At 36.7% G+C, this 18,752-nt stretch overlaps 1 protein-coding gene and 1 pseudogene across 1 annotated transcript; both read left to right on the top strand.

Moving 5' to 3' along the window:
* The first annotated feature begins 3,381 nt into the window (after positions 1-3,381).
* AMTN (amelotin) lies at positions 3,382-17,643 on the top strand. The gene is made up of 7 exons (XM_069456979.1): positions 3,382-3,435; positions 7,962-8,048; positions 9,081-9,146; positions 10,048-10,137; positions 13,304-13,339; positions 14,966-14,992; positions 17,272-17,643. Exons 1-7 carry the CDS (start codon positions 3,382-3,384, stop codon positions 17,641-17,643), a joined length of 732 nt encoding a protein of 243 aa, XP_069313080.1.
* On the top strand, positions 3,893-3,944 carry LOC138375178 (U7 small nuclear RNA; annotated as a pseudogene).
* Positions 17,644-18,752: the final 1,109 nt, after the last annotated feature.

The following is an 18,752-nucleotide window of genomic DNA, read 5'->3' as shown; positions in this document are numbered from 1 at the left end:
CAGTGATCATGTACCTTGAATCCCTTTGAAGTTGTGATTGAGTTAACAAGTGGCAAAAGGAAGGTTCTGCCTTATCCTTTCATTGCCAAACAGATGATCACAGACTGGGATTCACAAAGAGTGCTTTGGGTCTGGGTAATTCCGGATCTTCCTATATCCATTGGGTGTGGTGGAATTGGGGTGTAATTACATTTCTTGGCTTGAGAAGTTCTAGAAAGTTCAGGGATCACATAAATCACTAGAGAATTCCACCAAGACTTCTCTAAATCAGAGATTCCTAACCTGGATCTTCATAGTTGGGAAGAGGAGATCATGGAGATCCATGGAACTTCTCAAGCTGTCTGATGATCATTGCATTCATGGGCATACGTGAATTTTTCTAAGAAGATGGCATATACATTCAATCAAGTTCTCAAAGGGACCCATAATCCAAAGAAACTTAAAACTAAACCAATAAGAAAGATCAAGGAATGCCTAGACCTACAGGGCTAAGACATGTCACCTATAGTTCACAAAACACTTTAATGAATCCTGATACCTAAGTCATTTCAGAAGCATAAATTATCTCACTGTTTTTGCTGATGTCTCCTTGTTTTGGAATGATTTAAGAATTTTTCCCTTTTATAATACATATTTCTTGACTCCCAACTCTATAATTATGTTATTGCAAGTTATCTGCTTTCAGACTTAAAATTTCTTGTCTAAGAAATTACTCAGCCTTCTTAATTTTGCTTGTTTATTTTGGTCTAATCCCACTGACTGCTCAGTTTCCTGGCTAGGGCATGTCCCATTCCAGCTGGGGGTTGAGGTCCCTGAATCACCTGATGCCCAGTCACAATGATTCAATTGGAATAAGCTATTCACTGGAACCATACTCTAGACTAGCAATAGAACAGAAGTCTCCTCACCTAAGCCCAGGAATAACAGTGGCATACAATTCAACTCTGCCTCCACCAAAAAAAAAAAAAAAAAAACTAAAGAAAGCCCCTCACCCAGCACATACACAGAAAATAGTGCCCAGGGGAAGTAGACTTCCAGTGGCATGTGCTCTCTCCCTTACAATGAACCTGCTTGAATATTTTATGTTCCCACAACAAAGCTAAGCTCTATGAGGGCAGAGTTTTTGTCCCTTCCATTCACTGTTTTATCCCAAGACTGAAACAGTGCTGGTGAACATAGAGTGAACATATGTTAAATTGTGGGTTGGAAAAAATGAATTGACTGAATAAAAGAAAGAATGAATTTGCATAGAAAGCCCAAGAGAACACAAAGTTGCTTCCCTTCCTCACCCTTCAGCACTTACGTACCATTGCTCCTCTCAGTATTAACCCCTTTACCATGCTGTTCTCTGTCTCATTAATTATATGTATTCTCTAAATCTTCCTAAAGCCCTGTCTCTTCTCTGAAGCCCCCCCTCAACCCAATCTTGCTCCATCTCTACCATTTATTCATCAATGTGCAGTGACCATCTGGTGCTTTAAAATATTGTGAACATAGAAGACTCTAAAGAAATATAAGACAAGTCCCAGGAACTCTCCATCTAGTTCAAGAGAAACAAAAAGTCAAGAAATAATGAAGGAGCCATGTAAACCAACATCTGTCCAAGTGTCAAAATGAGTAATAGAAACAAAAAAAAATGTAATAGGTAGTTAAAATTAGATACCTCTCCAACCCTGTCTTCCACTGCTACCCTTACCCCATTTTGTTCCAGTGACAGGGAACAATAATCTCACTCCTTCACATTTAAACCCTTGATCTGCTAGGTGCTCTCTTTGCATTCTTAATGATTTTTTTTTTATTTCTCAAAACGCAGCTCAAGGGTGACCTCCATTAAGCTTTCTCTGCCCTTTTATACCCAAAGAAATTAACCTCACTCTCCCTCACACCTGTACATACTCCTACTGTTACACTTGTCACACGTGTAATTGCTTGTTAACCTTTGTGTTTCTCCCCCTAAACAGTGTCCCACATTCCTAACAGAGTATCTGACAGTCACAAAAGTTGATTGTGTAAATGAATTGAATAGTTGGAGAAAAGCTTTAAAAAATTCCTCCTCATCTCAGTCAATTTTCCATTAACAGACACCTTACTGTAAAAAAAAAAAAAAAAAGCCAAACCTTAGATGGCCTTCCATGTGAAATCCTGGTGTGATTCTACTTCTCTTCCTGCCCTCCACCAAAACTTCTCTGTTCTGTGACTCATTCTCCTTTAGTTTCCTGTTTCTATTTTCCAAGGCAGAAGATGATAAACTAATAAGGTATTGGTGAGTATTTCAATGTACTTGCCTTTTTAAAATGTACCCATTCCATAGTGGTAGAATGTCAATCCTGGCATTGATTTGATCTCAGAAATTGTTGAACAAACCCCATTCCTGAAAACCTAAGGGTAGCACTTGGCTGTTCTTTTTGTGAAAGAAATCTCAGTGGATCTCTTGTGTTTTGTTTAGGTTATAGTATCATTTTCCTCCATTTAAAATAAAGCAAACCAGTCAACATTTCTGGAAGGCAATTTGACCATATATATTGAAATTTAAAACCTACATATCCTTTAATGTAGTACTTCTAGGAATAACACCTACAGAAATACTCCTACATCTGCAAAAAAAAGTTTTATAAAGATGTTCATTGTAACACTTTTGTAATTACAAAATAAAATGGAAATGAATTAAATGTTCATCAAAAAGAAATGTAACATAATGTAACCATTACTTAAATGAAATAAATCTACATGCACTAACATACAAATTTGTCTATTATTTGTTAAGTAAAGCCAAGTTAGAGCAATTGACATAATAGGCTATTTTTTTAACTATGCACAGAGCCCTACATTTTGGTGTTTGATTTATATGTTCATACTTAGGTGATAAAACAGGTATATCTGGGAAATCATCTAGGAAAAAGATGGAGGCGATGAAGGATTTTAATTTTTTTAATGTCTATACTTTTTTAATTATACAAGGCATATCTCTCTGAAATACCCTCTATTCAAATGGTAGACATTGGGTAATATAATGTCTGCAACTAATAACCCACCTAATGAAGTGTTGGGGAATGAAAGAAACCAAATGATTTCATAGACAGCTAAATCCTGATTGGTCTCACAGTTGCCAATCTCCTGGAGCTGAGTTTAAATTCTTTCTACAAACTCACAAATCATCAAAGGGTAAAATTTTTCACCAGAGTAAACTGGAGAAATCAACTGGACTTTGAATATTGTTTCACCTGTACATTTTGCCTGGTGGACACAAAGGTAACATTAATTGACCATGTTTCAAGGAGAACATTCTTTGGTTTTTTTTGTAAGTATTATCTTCTCTCAAAAGGAAAAAAAAAATAGACTAAAAGAGTAACTATTTTGTTGTTATAGGTATCGATTTGAAACATGAAGACTACAATTCTACTGTTTTGTCTTCTAGGATCAACTCAGTCCTTACCAGTAAGTGTGATATGTTTATTTTGTGTACCAACCAGCCTCAACAGCATCTCTTGGTACAGACGTATCTCTTTTTCTGCCCTCTATCAAAACTGCTCTGTTCTATGACTCATTCCCTTAGTTTCCTGTTTTTATTTTCCAAGGCAGAAGATGATAAACTAATGAGGTATTGGTGCATATTTCAAGATACTTGCCTTTTAAAAAATGCATCTGCCCTGTAATGGTAGACAGTCAATTATTTTGGTAGAAATTAGAAAACAAAAGATTGCCTTAGTTTATATCTGCTCAAAGTGGACAATTATTTTATTTTTCAAAAAAGAATTTAAGATTTTCTTGGCAACTAGTTTTTTGCTCATGACTAGAGAAGTAAACTACATTTTCTAATTTTTCTAATTGGAAACTCTAAATATCTAGATTGTATAAACTAAAAAGGCTTAGAACATTTCATCAAAAAAGCTGTTAGTGTAACAGCTCTTATAGAATTTGTCTAGCAGTTTTGCTGGTTTAACCTCCTCCCACCCCACAAAAAAAAGTGTTCACATATTACAGGCTTTTTTTCTCTTTTAAATTTTTTATTTTTTGTTCTATTTTTTTTATTTCAGCATATTACGGGGGTACAATGTTTGGGTTACATATATTGCCTTTGGCCCACCCGAGTCAGACCTTCAAGTGTGCCCATCCCCCAGACAGTGCACAGCACACCTGTGCTGTGTGTGACTATACCCATCTCTTCCTGCCCCACCCTCCCACTTACCCGACATCCGATGAATGTTACTAATGTGGACACTTATGTCCACATACTACTATATGTGGACATAAGTGTTAATCAATTGATACCAGTTTGATGGTGAGTACATGTGGTGCTTGTTTTTCCATTCTTGTGATACTTCACTTAGTAGAATGGGCTCCAGCTCTATCCAGGATAATGCAAGAGGTACTAGATCACCATTGTTTTTTGTGGCTGAGTAGAACTCCATGGTATACATATACCACATTTTATTAATCCACTCATATATTGATGGGCATTTGGTTGTTTCCACATCTTTGCAATTGTGAATTGCACTGCTATAAACATGCTAGGGCAGATGTCTTTTTTATAGAATGTCTTTTTTTCCCTTGAGTAGATGCCTAATAATGGGATTGCTGGATCAAATGGTAGTTCTACTTGTAGCCCTCTGAGGTATCTCCATATTACTTTCCACAGAGGTTGTACTAGTTTGCAGTCCCACCAGCAGTGTATGAGTGTTCCTATCTCGCCAACATTGATTGTTTTGGGACTTTTTAATAAAAGCCATTCTCACTGGAGTTAAGTGATAATCTCATTGTGGCTTTGATTTGCATTTCCCTGATGATTAGAGATATTGAGCATTTTTTCATATGTGTGTGTTGGCCCTTAGTCAGTCTTCTTTTGAGAGAAGTTCATGTCCTTTGCCCACTTTTTGATAGGGCTGTTTGATTTTTTTCTTGCCTATGTTCCTGAGTTCTATATAGATTCTAGTTATCAGCACTTTATAGCATGTGAATATTTTCTCCCATTCTGTAGGTTGTCTGTTTGCTCTCTCTCATGATCATTTCCTTGGCTGCGCAGAAGCTTTTTAATTTGATCAGGTCCCATTATTTATTTTTCTTGTTGCTGTGATTGCCTTTGGGGTCTTCCTCGTAAATTCTTTGCTTAGGCCAATATCTATAAGAGTTTTTCCAACATTTTCTTCTAGAATTCTTATACTTTCATGACTTAGGTTTAAGTCTGTTATCCACCATGAGTTGATTTTTGTGAGAGGTGAAAGGTGCAGATCCTGTTTCAGTCTTCTACATCACATATTATAGGCTTTTGAAAGAAAGAAGCACTAGAACTCCAACACTTACTCCAATTGTTCTCCATTATTTTATAGACATAGAGATGGGTAGTTTGATCTCTACATGGACTTCTCTTTGTGCAAGATTCTTGAGTATTCACATTAAGACAAAAATTGCAAAATATTTGTTATGAAATAGCAGAACAAAAAAAAAACATTCTTAGTTGTGCTGCAAGCTCACTTGACACTTCTATCCTCATCCATGCAATCAACAAATATTTATTAAAAATTCTCTATATGTCAGACATTGTGCTTGTTGCTGAAGATACAATGGTAGGGAAGGAAAAAGAAAAACGACATGACCCCTTGCATGAATTATAGATTATCAAGAATTATAGATATAATAATAATTAAATAATTTTTAAAGAAATGTTAAAATATAAATAATAACCATGATTAGTTCTATGAAGGAAATGAACAGGGTGAGCTCGTGGGGGATGGAACAAGACATGAATAACCAACCTCCCTCTTACTTTACTCTGAATATATTAATATGTCTTATTTGAAAGAAGTTGTCTGGGAAAATTTAATTTTCTGAATAAAGTAAATGAGGAATTTAATTTTTTTATAAAACAAATAGATCTTTCCCTTCACTGAATTACTTTACCAAAGGGTTCTTCAAAATAGGGTTTCTCTAGTATATTTAAATTACCATATAATTTATAAAAACCCAGGAGAAATAAAACTTTCCAGGAGCACAGTTCTTGTGCAAGTGGGACTGAGAAGCAGAGCGCAGGCTAATGCAGGCTGCTAACAGCCAACAATGTGGGAGCAGCTAGAGAGTTAGTGGGGTAGAGCATGGGGGAGGTGACACTGAAATGTATGTTGGTTTAGGAACAACATTTCTCAAATGAAAAATCAGGACACAAGGACAAGGTATTGTTTATTATTTGTAAATGAATTTTCTGAATTATCATAAAGGCATAAAAAATGAATCCATTTGCATATGTGAACACATACAACCTAGCAAGTATTTTCAGAAGATCAAAAGTTTGAGAACAAGGGAGAGATGGAGAATACTATGAGTAGAAAGAAAGAAGATAAGACAAATCAAAATCACAGGAAGTGAATGCTCTAGAAGAAAACAAAATTTCATTCTTTCAACAAATATTTGTTTAGTGCCTACTGTATGCCAGGCATGGATTTATCTGCTTGGGATGTATCATTGAATAAAACACAGTATTTCCCCCCTTGTGAAGTTTATATTTTAGCAAGGAAACAAATGATCAATGATGAACAGCTTAAATCAGTAGGTCATAAGACATGTTAGAAGGTGGTGAGCGATATGGGAAATAACCCAGAGCAGGGCCAGAGGGAGCAGGGCTTTGGGGTGCCCCGAGGGGATGGGGCAGGCTGCACATTCAGGGGAGTGATCAGGGTCGGCCTCAATAGGAAGATGAATGCAAGTAAAGACTTGAAGCAGGGAAGGAAGTGAGCCAATGTCTCTGGAAGAGGCTTCCAGACAGAGAAAACAGGTGGAGGTGAGAGCCTGAGGCAGGAGTGGGCTTTACCTGCCCCAGAAACAGCAAAGAGCCTAGATGGCTGGAGCAGAGGGAGCCAGAAGAAATGAGGTGGTACCGAAGGTCAGAGTGGTACTGGGGCATGAAGGGCATGTAGGCCATTGTAGGGTCTCTGGCTTTTACTCTGAGCGAAATTGACAGTCATTGCAGGCACTGAGCAGAGGAGTGACAAGATTAGACCATTATTTCCAAAGGGTCACTCTGGCAGCTGTACTAACAATAGATTGTAGGGGAGGAAAAGACTTATTTACAGAGTGTATATGTACATAATCTTAAAGCTGAAAGGGACCTCCAAGGACAGGTAATACCAACCTCTCCTCTTACAACTAAGGGGAAAAACCCAAAGCAGAACCAAGACTGCTGCAGGGTAAACTCAAGGTGACTTAAGGGCTGATGCAGCACTGGGAGGCCCACACCCCTGTACCTCCTGGGGATGCATCCAGGAGCAAAGACAATTGGGATCAACCTGGAAGAGGGAACATTTTATTTTTTTCAGGGACTAAGAACATCTGCAAATATTCTAGCACTGGCTCTGCCACTCACCATGTCACCTTGGCCAGGTTACTTGACTTCTTTGGGCCTCAGTTATAAAAACAAAACTGTACAACTAGACCAAATAAGTAGAAAGAATATTTTCACCCCTAAAATTCAGTGATTTTTAATACACTATGAAAATATCCAGTCCAGGAAGAAAACTGAACTTCCATTATAAGAGAGCCATGGCAGTCATAAGGCAAAAGTGGGAAGCTTCATGAAAAGGCAGTAAGAATTATGGCATCTCACCTCAAGCACTGAGAAAAAGCAAATGTACACAGAGCCAAGGTGCAGATTATATATTTTATGTCCTGGCAAAAGAGAAAGGCAGCTACAGAAAATAAATGAGAGCCAGTAGCCACCACCAGAAATCCATGTGCCCTGGTCCATCCTACCTCCCTCCCACCCACACCGTCCCCCACTCCTGGTCTGGCATTTTTCCACTCTTCAATTCCATGTCCTGCCATGCACAAAATGTTTCCAGGAATTAAACTGCTCCAAAATACACAGAGCCTAAAGAAGGACATTTTTGCATTGGGAACAACCTGTTACCTTCCGGACAAAAATGGATACAAAATCTCAAACATGAATCTCTTCAAATACATATTTGTTTTCACAGAGGCATCTGAACCCGGCTTTGGGACTTACTCCAACAAAGTTGGCTCCGGATCAGGCCACACTACTGAACCAACAGCACCCAAATCAGGTAAGAGTCTTACAACAGCAGACATTTATAAACAAGCAAAGGAAACATGTTAAGACTGATGGATTTAAAATCAAGATTTACACAAAGCGTGTCATGACTGAACAAAAGAGAAAGGCTTTTGATTTGGAAGGGAATAAAAAGAGAACCAATACACTCTTCTGAAAATTTTGAATACGAAAAACAAAGTACCTTCATTCTTCTCCCTTTTGTCTAAATAATAATTTGTTTATCAATAAAATCTAGTAAAACTTTGAAAAGCAATAGCTACAAAGCTTGGTCATCTCTGCCCTTGAAATACTATGACATCTCTTAGATGGTATTTGCCAGCGGTACCAGGGAATAAGAGGTGATGTATAAAGATAACAGCAGATTTCCTCATGGTTTTCTTAAGTTTCATTGTTGCTGATGAGTTGATGTGTTTCTGTAAAATCTGTTTCTTCAAAGCATATTTAAATACTTTTGAAAACTACCTTTATCTTTTGGCTACTACTCTCTGTCCCGCTCCAACCCTTCATTGTCTATAAAGGACCCTGCCTTACCTACATCTAGACTTTGTGAAATAAAACAATCGGGTAATACTAGAGTCTGATGTTCTCTCTTTAGTCAATGGACATTGTGGAACTCATGTCAGAAGCCAATCTCTCTCCTTAAGGAATCTGCAGCTTATTCAATTTGGGGACACTTTTTAAGAAAAAGAATGCAAAATTAGATGTGTAAAATTAAGTACTGAAATGAATATTTATAATGACATAGGAAATAAGAGTAAATCAAAATTTCCTGAGCTGATAAATACCATAAACTTGACACATTGATTGCTAGGGCACCTCCCAGGGCCACAAAAGGGGTCAATGCTAGTGAGAGACCCTAAAGCCTCACCTTCATTTACCTTCAAGGTAAATCCACCTCCAGCAGGAGTGTAGATTACATGGAGTATACATATACTCCTGTATTTATAGACTGTAGGTCTACCAACGACAAAGTAATGGAAACAGACAACCTCTTGTCTCATACATCAATTTCAATGCCCTGCAGGTCTTCCCTTCTTTAAGTGTAATATCATTAACACCGATGCTCACACTGGGGTCAGATCTGCATCTGGTAAGTGCTCTTGTGTATCATTTTAATACCATCGTTAAACAAATATAATACCTAATGTTGGGAAGGAGCATGTATATGGGCGTATGTATCCACAAATGTACACGCACACATTCACTGTAGGTTAAGGTGACAAAGAGGAGAGGGAGAAGTGTCAAAGAACACTGGATGCTATTCAATACAATATAAAAAGGTTTTCTTAGTAAGAGAGCCTATGTAGGAATGGATCTAGTTCTCAAGTCTTTCCCTCTCCAGTTCCACTCTCCATTCGTCCACCCTACATTTCTTGATGCCCCTACAACACCCACACCCCCCATAAATGCTATAACCACTATTACTACCCCCTCAACAAGAGCAAACTAGAAGGAATGGAAAGATTTCAGTCTTCTCATAGAATATCTGTATAGTTTAATCTGTTTGGGGAAGAAAAATAAGTTCCTCTCCTGATTAAAGTATATTTATTTTAGTGGTCAGATTTAAATACAATTCATGCTCCAGATTAGATATTTTATTCTGAAACTCATAATTGTCATGGGGATACCTATGAAGGAATTAATTTCTTAATAAAAAGCTATCAGAATAATTCCAGCAACCATTGCTGTTGTAACCAAAAGGGGAAAGCAAGGATAAAATTATCTAGGTTTTAGAATTCTTGAAGAAAACGGGTTAAATGCCAAGGAAAAACTTAGCATGGGAAAAGTTAGTAACAGACCTTGTGGTTGGACTAGCAGACAAGATAAGTCTTTGAATTTCATCTCTATATCTAACTACATGCAATAGAATACTATACATTTACATGGCAAATTCTCCCTTTAAACATATTTTATGTTTTGTAAGTACATTTAGTTTCCTGAATGTTCAAACTGAAAAAGATACCAAGAAAATCTTTTTCATTGCCCTACAGTTAAATCCCGCTGCAGGGATGACACCTGGCCCACAGGCCCACCCATTGCCCTTGGGGGGGCTGAACGTACAACAGCAGCTGCAACCACAGGTACGTTCAGTAACTGGACTTCAGTTTAACCTTGGAAAGCACTTCCTCTCAGGTGGAAGTCTACAAGACAGAAAGAATTTTCTCAAGCTTCTTGAATATTTTGCCCATATAATTTGCAGACAAATGCTCTAGAACAGTATGTGGCATAGAACTGTATTTGGCAATTTGGTTCTTGAGAAAACACTCATAAAAACATACCTGGAAAACTAACCATGCTATCCCACAACCTCTCTAGAATACATTTTTAATGAGCAACAAAAAACTCTGAAGAGTCGGGGAAGACTGAAAAGTGAAGACTAGAAGGCAGGAAATTGAGAAGTACCAGGATTTTTTCTAGCAACAATACTTTTCTATCAAAGACTTTCTGGATGACCAAGATCATTGTAAAGAAAAATTAAAAGGTGGATAATGTTTATTTTCAGCAAATCTGGTCTTTCCCCTTTTGTGCCCTTTTTTCATGCCCCTTCAAAAAGTCCCCAAGGACTTTCTAGTTATCTCTCACCTCCTGCCATCACTTAGTTTCAGGAAAAATTCTAGAAAACCCTCTCATCACATTAAGATACAAATGACATACTTAAGACATCACCCATTTTTTAAGTGTTTGAATTTTAACATTGAACAAAGTCCGAATTTTCAAATTTTTGAAACTTCTCTAAGTAGCTTAATAGGCTCTGGAGAAAAATACAATAATCTTTTTATGGCTAGACTAAGTTGTTGGCAGATAACTTATTTTCCCCAACATGTGACCTCAGCCCCCATCACCCTACATAATGGTCTAATTTTTTGTAGAAACATTTATTATTTGTCATATAAGTAATATACCTTAATTATAAAGAATTTAGAAGACATATGTAAGCAAAAAAATAAAATAAAATTCATCCAGAGTTCTATCACTCATAATCAAAACCATCAACATTCTAGAATATGTCCTTCCAGTCTTTTTTTTATACATATAAAGTACATTTTTAAAGAAAATATGTTTTGCTATATTTAATGTTCTGTAACCTGATTTTTTCCACATAGATATTTTAAATAGTTTTCATGTTTTGAAATATTCATTTATAACATGGTTTTGAATGCCTGCATAGTATTTCATTGTATGCTAGATTTCCTATTGTGAAAATCTGAGGTTTTTTCCAAGCCTTTTGCTTCTATAAACAATGCTACAGTGAAAATCCTTGTAACTAAGTCTATAACTATATCAATGACTATTTCCTCTGGACCAACTCTTACTTCAGAATAGGATTTCCAGGGCCAAAGACACACAGAATATCTTGATAATAAAAATCATGATAATAAAACTGAACCTCTGAAAAAGACTTGAGAAACATGCAAATAAAATGAGACTGTCTTTAATATGTGATCCTTGTATAATCCCTATGCTGACTGCCCAGCTTCAGCCTCAATTGCTGCCCTGCTCTAATCTTGAAGCCAAACTTAGTACATCTGCATATTCCCTAGAGAATATTCCCTCCTGTCAAAGGCGTTAGTGGGCACTGAAGATGTTACAAAAGTTCCAGTATGGAGGGTCTGACATTGCACACTCTCCAACACGCAATAATACAAATCAATTCTCCTTCCCTGTGGGAATTCCTCAGTGTCTCTAGGCTGTGCTTACCGTCAAGGGTACCTGACCCTCTCCTGGGCCGCTCCAATCCCTCCAGCCCACCTCTCCCTATGCAGAGTGGCTTACTTCCTCTGCCGCAAACCTGGGCACCTGTTGGCAGCTCCACATTACCAAAGAAAGGCCAACATGGTTAAGAGTGAACTCCAGAACCACACAACTTCTGGTCAAATCTCAGCTCTCCACTCATCACCTGCGTGATGTTGGCCAAGTTACTTAACCATTCTGTGGTTCACTTTCCTCAAAATTTAAAATGGACATTAAAGTAGAACTTTTCTCTAGAGCGGTTATAAAAATTAAATGGTAAATATATGTAAAACACTTAAAATAATAAAAACACAAAATGTGTTTGCTACTATTATTTAAAATAATTTTGCTACCAACGAAGAAAAAAAAATTATTCTCTATTTTGCTATATTAGTGAAAAACAGATTACATTTTGTTACAGATGTTACTTAACATCTGTGGTTTCCTCTTTTTATCTTTTTGTTCCTTCCACTCCAACTTTCCTTTAAAGAAGAAATTTCAATTCTGTTTTCTCCCAAATACTGTGTCCCTTCTCCCAAACTATTTTCCCATTGCCACCTTGAAGGTTGGTTGGGGTTTTGTTGTCATTGTTGTTGCTGTCATTGCCTTTTTTTTTTTGCCAGTAGACAAGAACCTGACTGATAGTAAGGCTGTTCATAAATGTACGTACTTTTTACCTGTTAGCGTTCCATAATTCCATAATTGCTACACCAACTGTCTTGGGAAATAACAAAGTTAAGAGTCTATTTCATAAGACGTTTGAATCTTTTGGGTTGGTTATTATCAAATTAAAATTCCATTTTGATTACTTTCCTGATACCGAATTTTCTATACAAACAAAAATAAATGTTTAAAACCCTAGCTTCCTTTGACAAACTCTAGGCTAGTTCTTATAGTAGTAGAGAATACTGGAGCATGCCAACACCTCTCCCAAATCTTTCTCAGCTATAAATTCCTAACATGTAATTAGTTATCAGTGTCCATGAATTATTTCCTACCTAGTTTTAAGAGCTGTGTTGACGCCAGGGTTACTGAGCAAGAACTGGCAAACTTCACAGCAAAATATCCTGGCAACTATTGCAGGAATAAATATATGTTTCAAGAACCTCTACATTTTAAAATATCCATTACATACTTTCATGTGTCTTCTGAAGTGCCATATAAAAGAAATCTGTGCATTTTATCATCATTACTACTAGGAATACTCTTCAGTTTGGAGATCACTTGAGACTAAAATTACTTTTTGTTCATCCAATTTACAAACTTCTACCTTCTAAGTGTACTGTCTTGTACTGGTTTCTAAATCTCTCTGGGTCTAATTCTTTTTACAAATTGGATGAGTTTCATTTCCCATCCAGCTCTGTGAGTCTATATGTATAATCATAGATGATACATTGTAACAAATATCTTTTCAACAAATATTGTATCCTTTAAAGAAAGTCTCAATATTTATATCATCTGCTAGAATTTATCTTTTGAATATATTTTTTACTGAATTCTTCTCTCTTTTTTCAGATGTTACCAATTTTTATAGCACAACTTGGAGCCCAGGTAAGATTATTTTTAATATGATTTTGATTTTAAATCACTTTTGTGGGAAGTGTTTATTTAATCTTACTACTATTCACCAGATGGTTGTGAAGTTTCCAATTTACTTTGCACTGTGTGGACACTGATAATCACAAGAGCTAGCACAGCACTTACCATGTGCCATACTGTTCTAAGTACTTTATGTACATTATCTCATTTCATCTTCAATACAATTTTTTGTGGACAATATTTTTATTTCCAATTTGAAAATAAGTAATCAGAGATCATTAAAATTCCTCAGTTACAGTTGTACCATTAATAAATATCACACACAGATGAAGCAACCAACCAATCCTCTAAACCAAACTGTTAAGAAAGAAATAAGTGGCCAGACATGTTGGCCCACACTTGTAACCCTAGCACTCTGGGAGGCCAAGGTAGGAGGATTGCTTGAACTCAGGAGTTCAAGACTAGCCTGAGAAAGAGCGAGACCCCCGTCTCTACTAAAAATAGAAAAATTAGCCAGGCATGGTGGCACTCACCGGTAGTCTCAGCTACTTGGAAGGCTGAGGCAGGAGGATTGCTTGAGCCCAAGAGTTTGAGGTTGAGCTATGACGATGCCACTGAACTCTAGCCTGGGGTGACAGAGCACGACAGAAAGAAAAAAAGGAAGGAAGGAAGGGAGGGAGGAAGGAAAGAGAGGGGGGAAGGACGGAAGGAAGTTTGGTTATTGGCATGGATCTAATGATTAATGACTTAGGGATTTATTTTTTTAATCTCAAATTTATTTTTGACTATATGTATTTTCCCTGAAAATTCTATAAACACTTTCTCCTCTCTCCCTGTTTACCTTTGTGAAAGTAATTCTTGTGATCCCTAATAAAATTATCAAAAGAACAAGGTCAAATATCAGTATCAGGTGACAGCTTTTACTTCTAAAAAAAGAATGAAATATAAAATTTGTATCAACTCTTAATTCCACATCTAGGAACATATCCCAAGAAAATAATCTAAAATAGAGCAAAGGTTTATGTACAATATAGTCATCAAAGTAATATTTGGAGTACAGAAAAATATTGGATGCAATCTTAGACCAAAGAAAAATGGCCAAATAAACTGTACTAACATAAGAGCAAATACCATGTGGCCATTAAAAATTACATTTATTAACATTTATCAATAATACAGTTAAATGATCATGTAATACTAAAAGAAAAAGCAAGACATAAAAGTGTAAAAATGACATGACTTCCATTAAGTAAAAAATAAATATGTGAAAAATATCTGGAAGAAAACATATCAAACTCTGAATGGTGGAATTATGGTGGGTTTATTTTTTTTATTATTGCTTTAAGCATCCTCAAGGTTTCCTCTGACGAGCATCTACTTAATAATAGAAAAACATACAATTTTTACAATGTATGCAACCTCACATTACTCAAAGGATGAATGTTAGGAGTCCCACACAATATGCTGACTTGAGTTCTGTGATACAAATAACAAAGGCAGTTTAACATATTATTGAAAACACAAAAGGTGTCTCTACAATCTTTCAAAGTATTTTAAGTTTTTAAGTTATGTTATAATATCTTGCTTCAAATATATTAAAGTGTGTCTAATAATTTGTATTTATCATTTTGCTTTTAGGGTACTATCCTAAGCTCAGAGGAATTGGTAAAAAAAAATTTTTTAATTACTAATATTTCAGATTCTTTTCACTTCTACCACAATATAGTGTCTGTCTTCATATAGTCTCCTTCAACCATAAATCTCGAATCTGCTGTACACTGAATGTATAATAAACTGAACATTTTTATAGGTGCTTGCATTAGGTTATCCTTTCTTTATCTGGGGATTTCATCATCATTCTCCAGCTACTTTTCCATTAATTTGACTTAGCGTTTATTATCATGTATTGCTGTCAGATTCAACTCTATCCAGAGAACCAATGCACATCGCACATTTTTGAACTTTATACTGATTACAATCTAGGATCATAAGCTATTAAAATGCATGCGGATGTATAATAATATAAATATTGACTTTTTTATGACAAAATTTAATTTCTTAACTCGGATTTTTTATTTTTACGGGTAAATATGTATTTTTCTAGCATCAGATTGTGATGAATGAACACTTTTCTATACACATGAATAACTGAAGGGCTGTATCTAAATAAAGTTCATATTACTATTATTAGGCACTTCTATGCATTCCTCCATAGGTCATTTTTTACAGAAAATGATGAATTAGCAAGATATCTAAACATGACAACTAAAGTAAGGAATTGAGGCAATATTTGAGAACGCAGTTTTTAAACAGTTTTTTCTATTATGGAAAAGGTAGAGATTTGCTACGTTCACCATAAATAATAATCAAGTAATGGGGCTATCTGTTTTGCCAACACTGATACATGAACATCTATACCTACCATGTATATTATATAACACTATATAATAAGCCTTTTAGCAGATCTTTTGTATATATTGCCTTCAACACTCACCAATCAGCCGGGCGCGGTGGCTCACGCCTGTAATTCTAGCACTCTGGGAGGCCGAGGCGGGCGGATCCTTTGAGCTCAGGAGTTCGAGACCAGCCTGAGCAAGAGTGAGACCCCCGTCTCTACCAAAAAAAAAAAAATAGAAAGAAATTATCTGGACAACTAAAAATATATATAGAAAAAATTAGCTGGGCATGGTGGCGCATGCCTATAGTCCCAGCTACTCGGGAGGCTGAGGCAGAAGGATTGCTCGAGCCCAGGAGTTTGAGGTTGCTGTGAGCTAGGCTGATGCCACGGCACTCTAGCCTGGGCAACAGAATGAGACTCTGTCTCAAATTTTTTTATTATAAAATTAAAACAAAAAAAAAAAACAAACACTCACCAGTCTACAAAGCAGAGATTTTTAACCCAGCTTTATAAAGGAACTGAAGTTCAATTAACTCAAGTAATTAGGTCTCAAAGACAAAAAAAAAAAAAAGTAGATCCAAATCCAATAGATTCTATCTACTACAGTAGTGGTTTTCAAACATTTTTTCAGTACTATACAGAATGTACTCTGATCTACTCTCTTTGTTTTATTTTTTAATAATGTCAGCCACTCACCTTTTTATTTCAAAATTGAGAGTGTCACAACCTTCAGTTTGAAAACTTCCATACTCCTTTCTCTCATCCAGCATAAGTCTAATTCTGGTTTCATTATCTCTTAAATCTAAGACAGTATTTCCCAAACTTCAGTCACAGCCCACCAAATCAAGATGACTTCAAAATCTGGTTAAAAATGTGGATTGCTGAGTCCTGCCCCAGACCTGCTCATCAGACTCTCTCTAACAATGAAAGATTCTAATAGAGAGGAGTTCCCTGTGTAACCACAGGAAACACACAAGTAGTTGAATTGCCAAGAGAAATGTTTCTGACTGAATATTCCAATGCCTTTGAAAAATACACCGTAAGAAACTTGAAGAAATGCCAGCCGTGAAGATGAGGATTGATTAATCCAGTGGAATCAATTTTTTCACTAATTTTTCGTCTCCTAAATTACATTTTTTTAAATTTTTATGAGCGAAAGAAAGATTATGTTTTAGGTTAGTAACAAAGATATAGCCCATCACAATTGTATACATTTTCTGCCTTAGATCTACCAACAGATACACTTGATGATAACAAATGACGCATATTCCTTTTCCCATGACCGACTAGATTCTGACTTTCCCCTTCTGAGGAAAATGAAGCATAGCAAGGAATCCCAGTAATGAACCCAGCATCCGGCTGGGCTGGGCCAACAGTGGCATTTCCTCTGAGGAATGCTAGATCTTTGCTGTTTTCTCTGACTTTACTCTCCATCCTGCCATTTCTACTCAAACTTGCTCCCCTCAAAAGAAAAAAGAGTCATTAACCAGCCTAAAAATGTGTGATTGACTTTGACTGTGTTTCCTGTTTGCCTCCTTTCTTGCAGCCAGTGGCCCCACAGATCTTCACAGGTCTCATCATCCACCCCTTGCTCCCGGGAGGCACCCTGCCCACCACTCAGGCAGGGGCTAACCCAGATGGCCGGGGGGGAAGCCTTCCTGCAGGACAAGCAGGAGTAAATCCCGCCACCCACAGAACCCCAGAGGGCCACCTCCCAACTCCCAGAGACACCGATGATGAGTTTGGAGTGACAACCCCTGCAGGCATCCGAAGGGGCATGCACACTACCGAAGAAACCACCACAGAACCGCCAAACGGTAAATTCTCCCAGCTTAGAAAAGGCTCCTTGGCCATGAAAGTCATCTGCAGAATGAGAGAGAAGAGTTCTTTGAATTGCCTTGACAAATGCAGATCTTAAATCAGGGAGCCCCTTTAGTCACTCACAATTGATTCCTGAAACGTGAAGGAAAAATTTTACTGGGCCACCAACCCTACGGTATTAAGACTGAAAGATGACTTTTAATTGCTGGCATATAACATACTTTCCATTTTGGGTCAAAGCTGGAAATATGTGGAAGCAGACTGTACTCCTCTTCCCAATACACACACATACACACAGGCCCATAGCAGACACACTTCAGTTCGTCATAATCCTTTCCATTCACTGATGGTGGATGAGCCTCAGAACCTTCCTAATGTCATACTGCAAGCAGCCACCCAATAGACTGGCGTTAGCAGAGAAGATAAACCCATCTGCTATTCCTGTCAGATAGGACTCAAGAAATATTGCAAAAATAGGCTTTTCTTCCACCAATAAGCAAAGATAATTGTGGGAATATCTAGAACCAAATATCCTTAGAGAGAGCAAAAGATTGGTTTAATATTGATGCTCCTATTCCTAAAAATTCTGATCTCAAAAATGTTTAAATTCAATATGCTTTTACCTACATTTAAAGGGTGTTCTATTTTCTTCCAGGAATTCAGTAACCTGTTTCAAATTTTCTCAACTAAACCACCTCAAATTTGGTGACACATATGAATCTTTTTCATTAATCACATTATGGAATAGATTGAGACACACTGGAGAGTCTCAGAAGAAATTAACTCTTAGTTTACCTGAAAACATTCTTGAAATTTCAGAAGATATCTTCTACCTAGAGAATACTGACTTCTGAAAAAAAAAATAATGAAATGGTGAATTTGTCTTTGAAATATAACATTATGCCACCTGGAAAATGTATCTATTAAAATGTGTTTTGAAAATTAGTTCTTTTTCTTCTTTGGGTATAGAAGAAAAGAAATTGGGCCCTTTCAGAAACTACATTACCTCAGGATACTAACGTGTTACTCTAGGTCTAAGACTTTCTCTGAAAGCAGAAAGCACTGCAGTTAAGGAAGAGGACACTCAGCAACATGAGGACAAATTCTGGTCTCTTCACAACCACCTCATGACTCACTTTCTCATAGGAGTCAAAAATTTCATTTTTAATAAGCAAATATTTTTTGAGACAGAGTCTCACTCTGTCA

This window comes from Eulemur rufifrons, chromosome 24 (genome assembly GCF_041146395.1).
Source record: "Eulemur rufifrons isolate Redbay chromosome 24, OSU_ERuf_1, whole genome shotgun sequence".
NCBI lineage: Eukaryota > Metazoa > Chordata > Mammalia > Primates > Lemuridae > Eulemur > Eulemur rufifrons.
The sequence above is the reverse complement of the archived record's forward strand: the minus strand, read 5'-3'. Positions and strand labels throughout refer to the sequence as shown.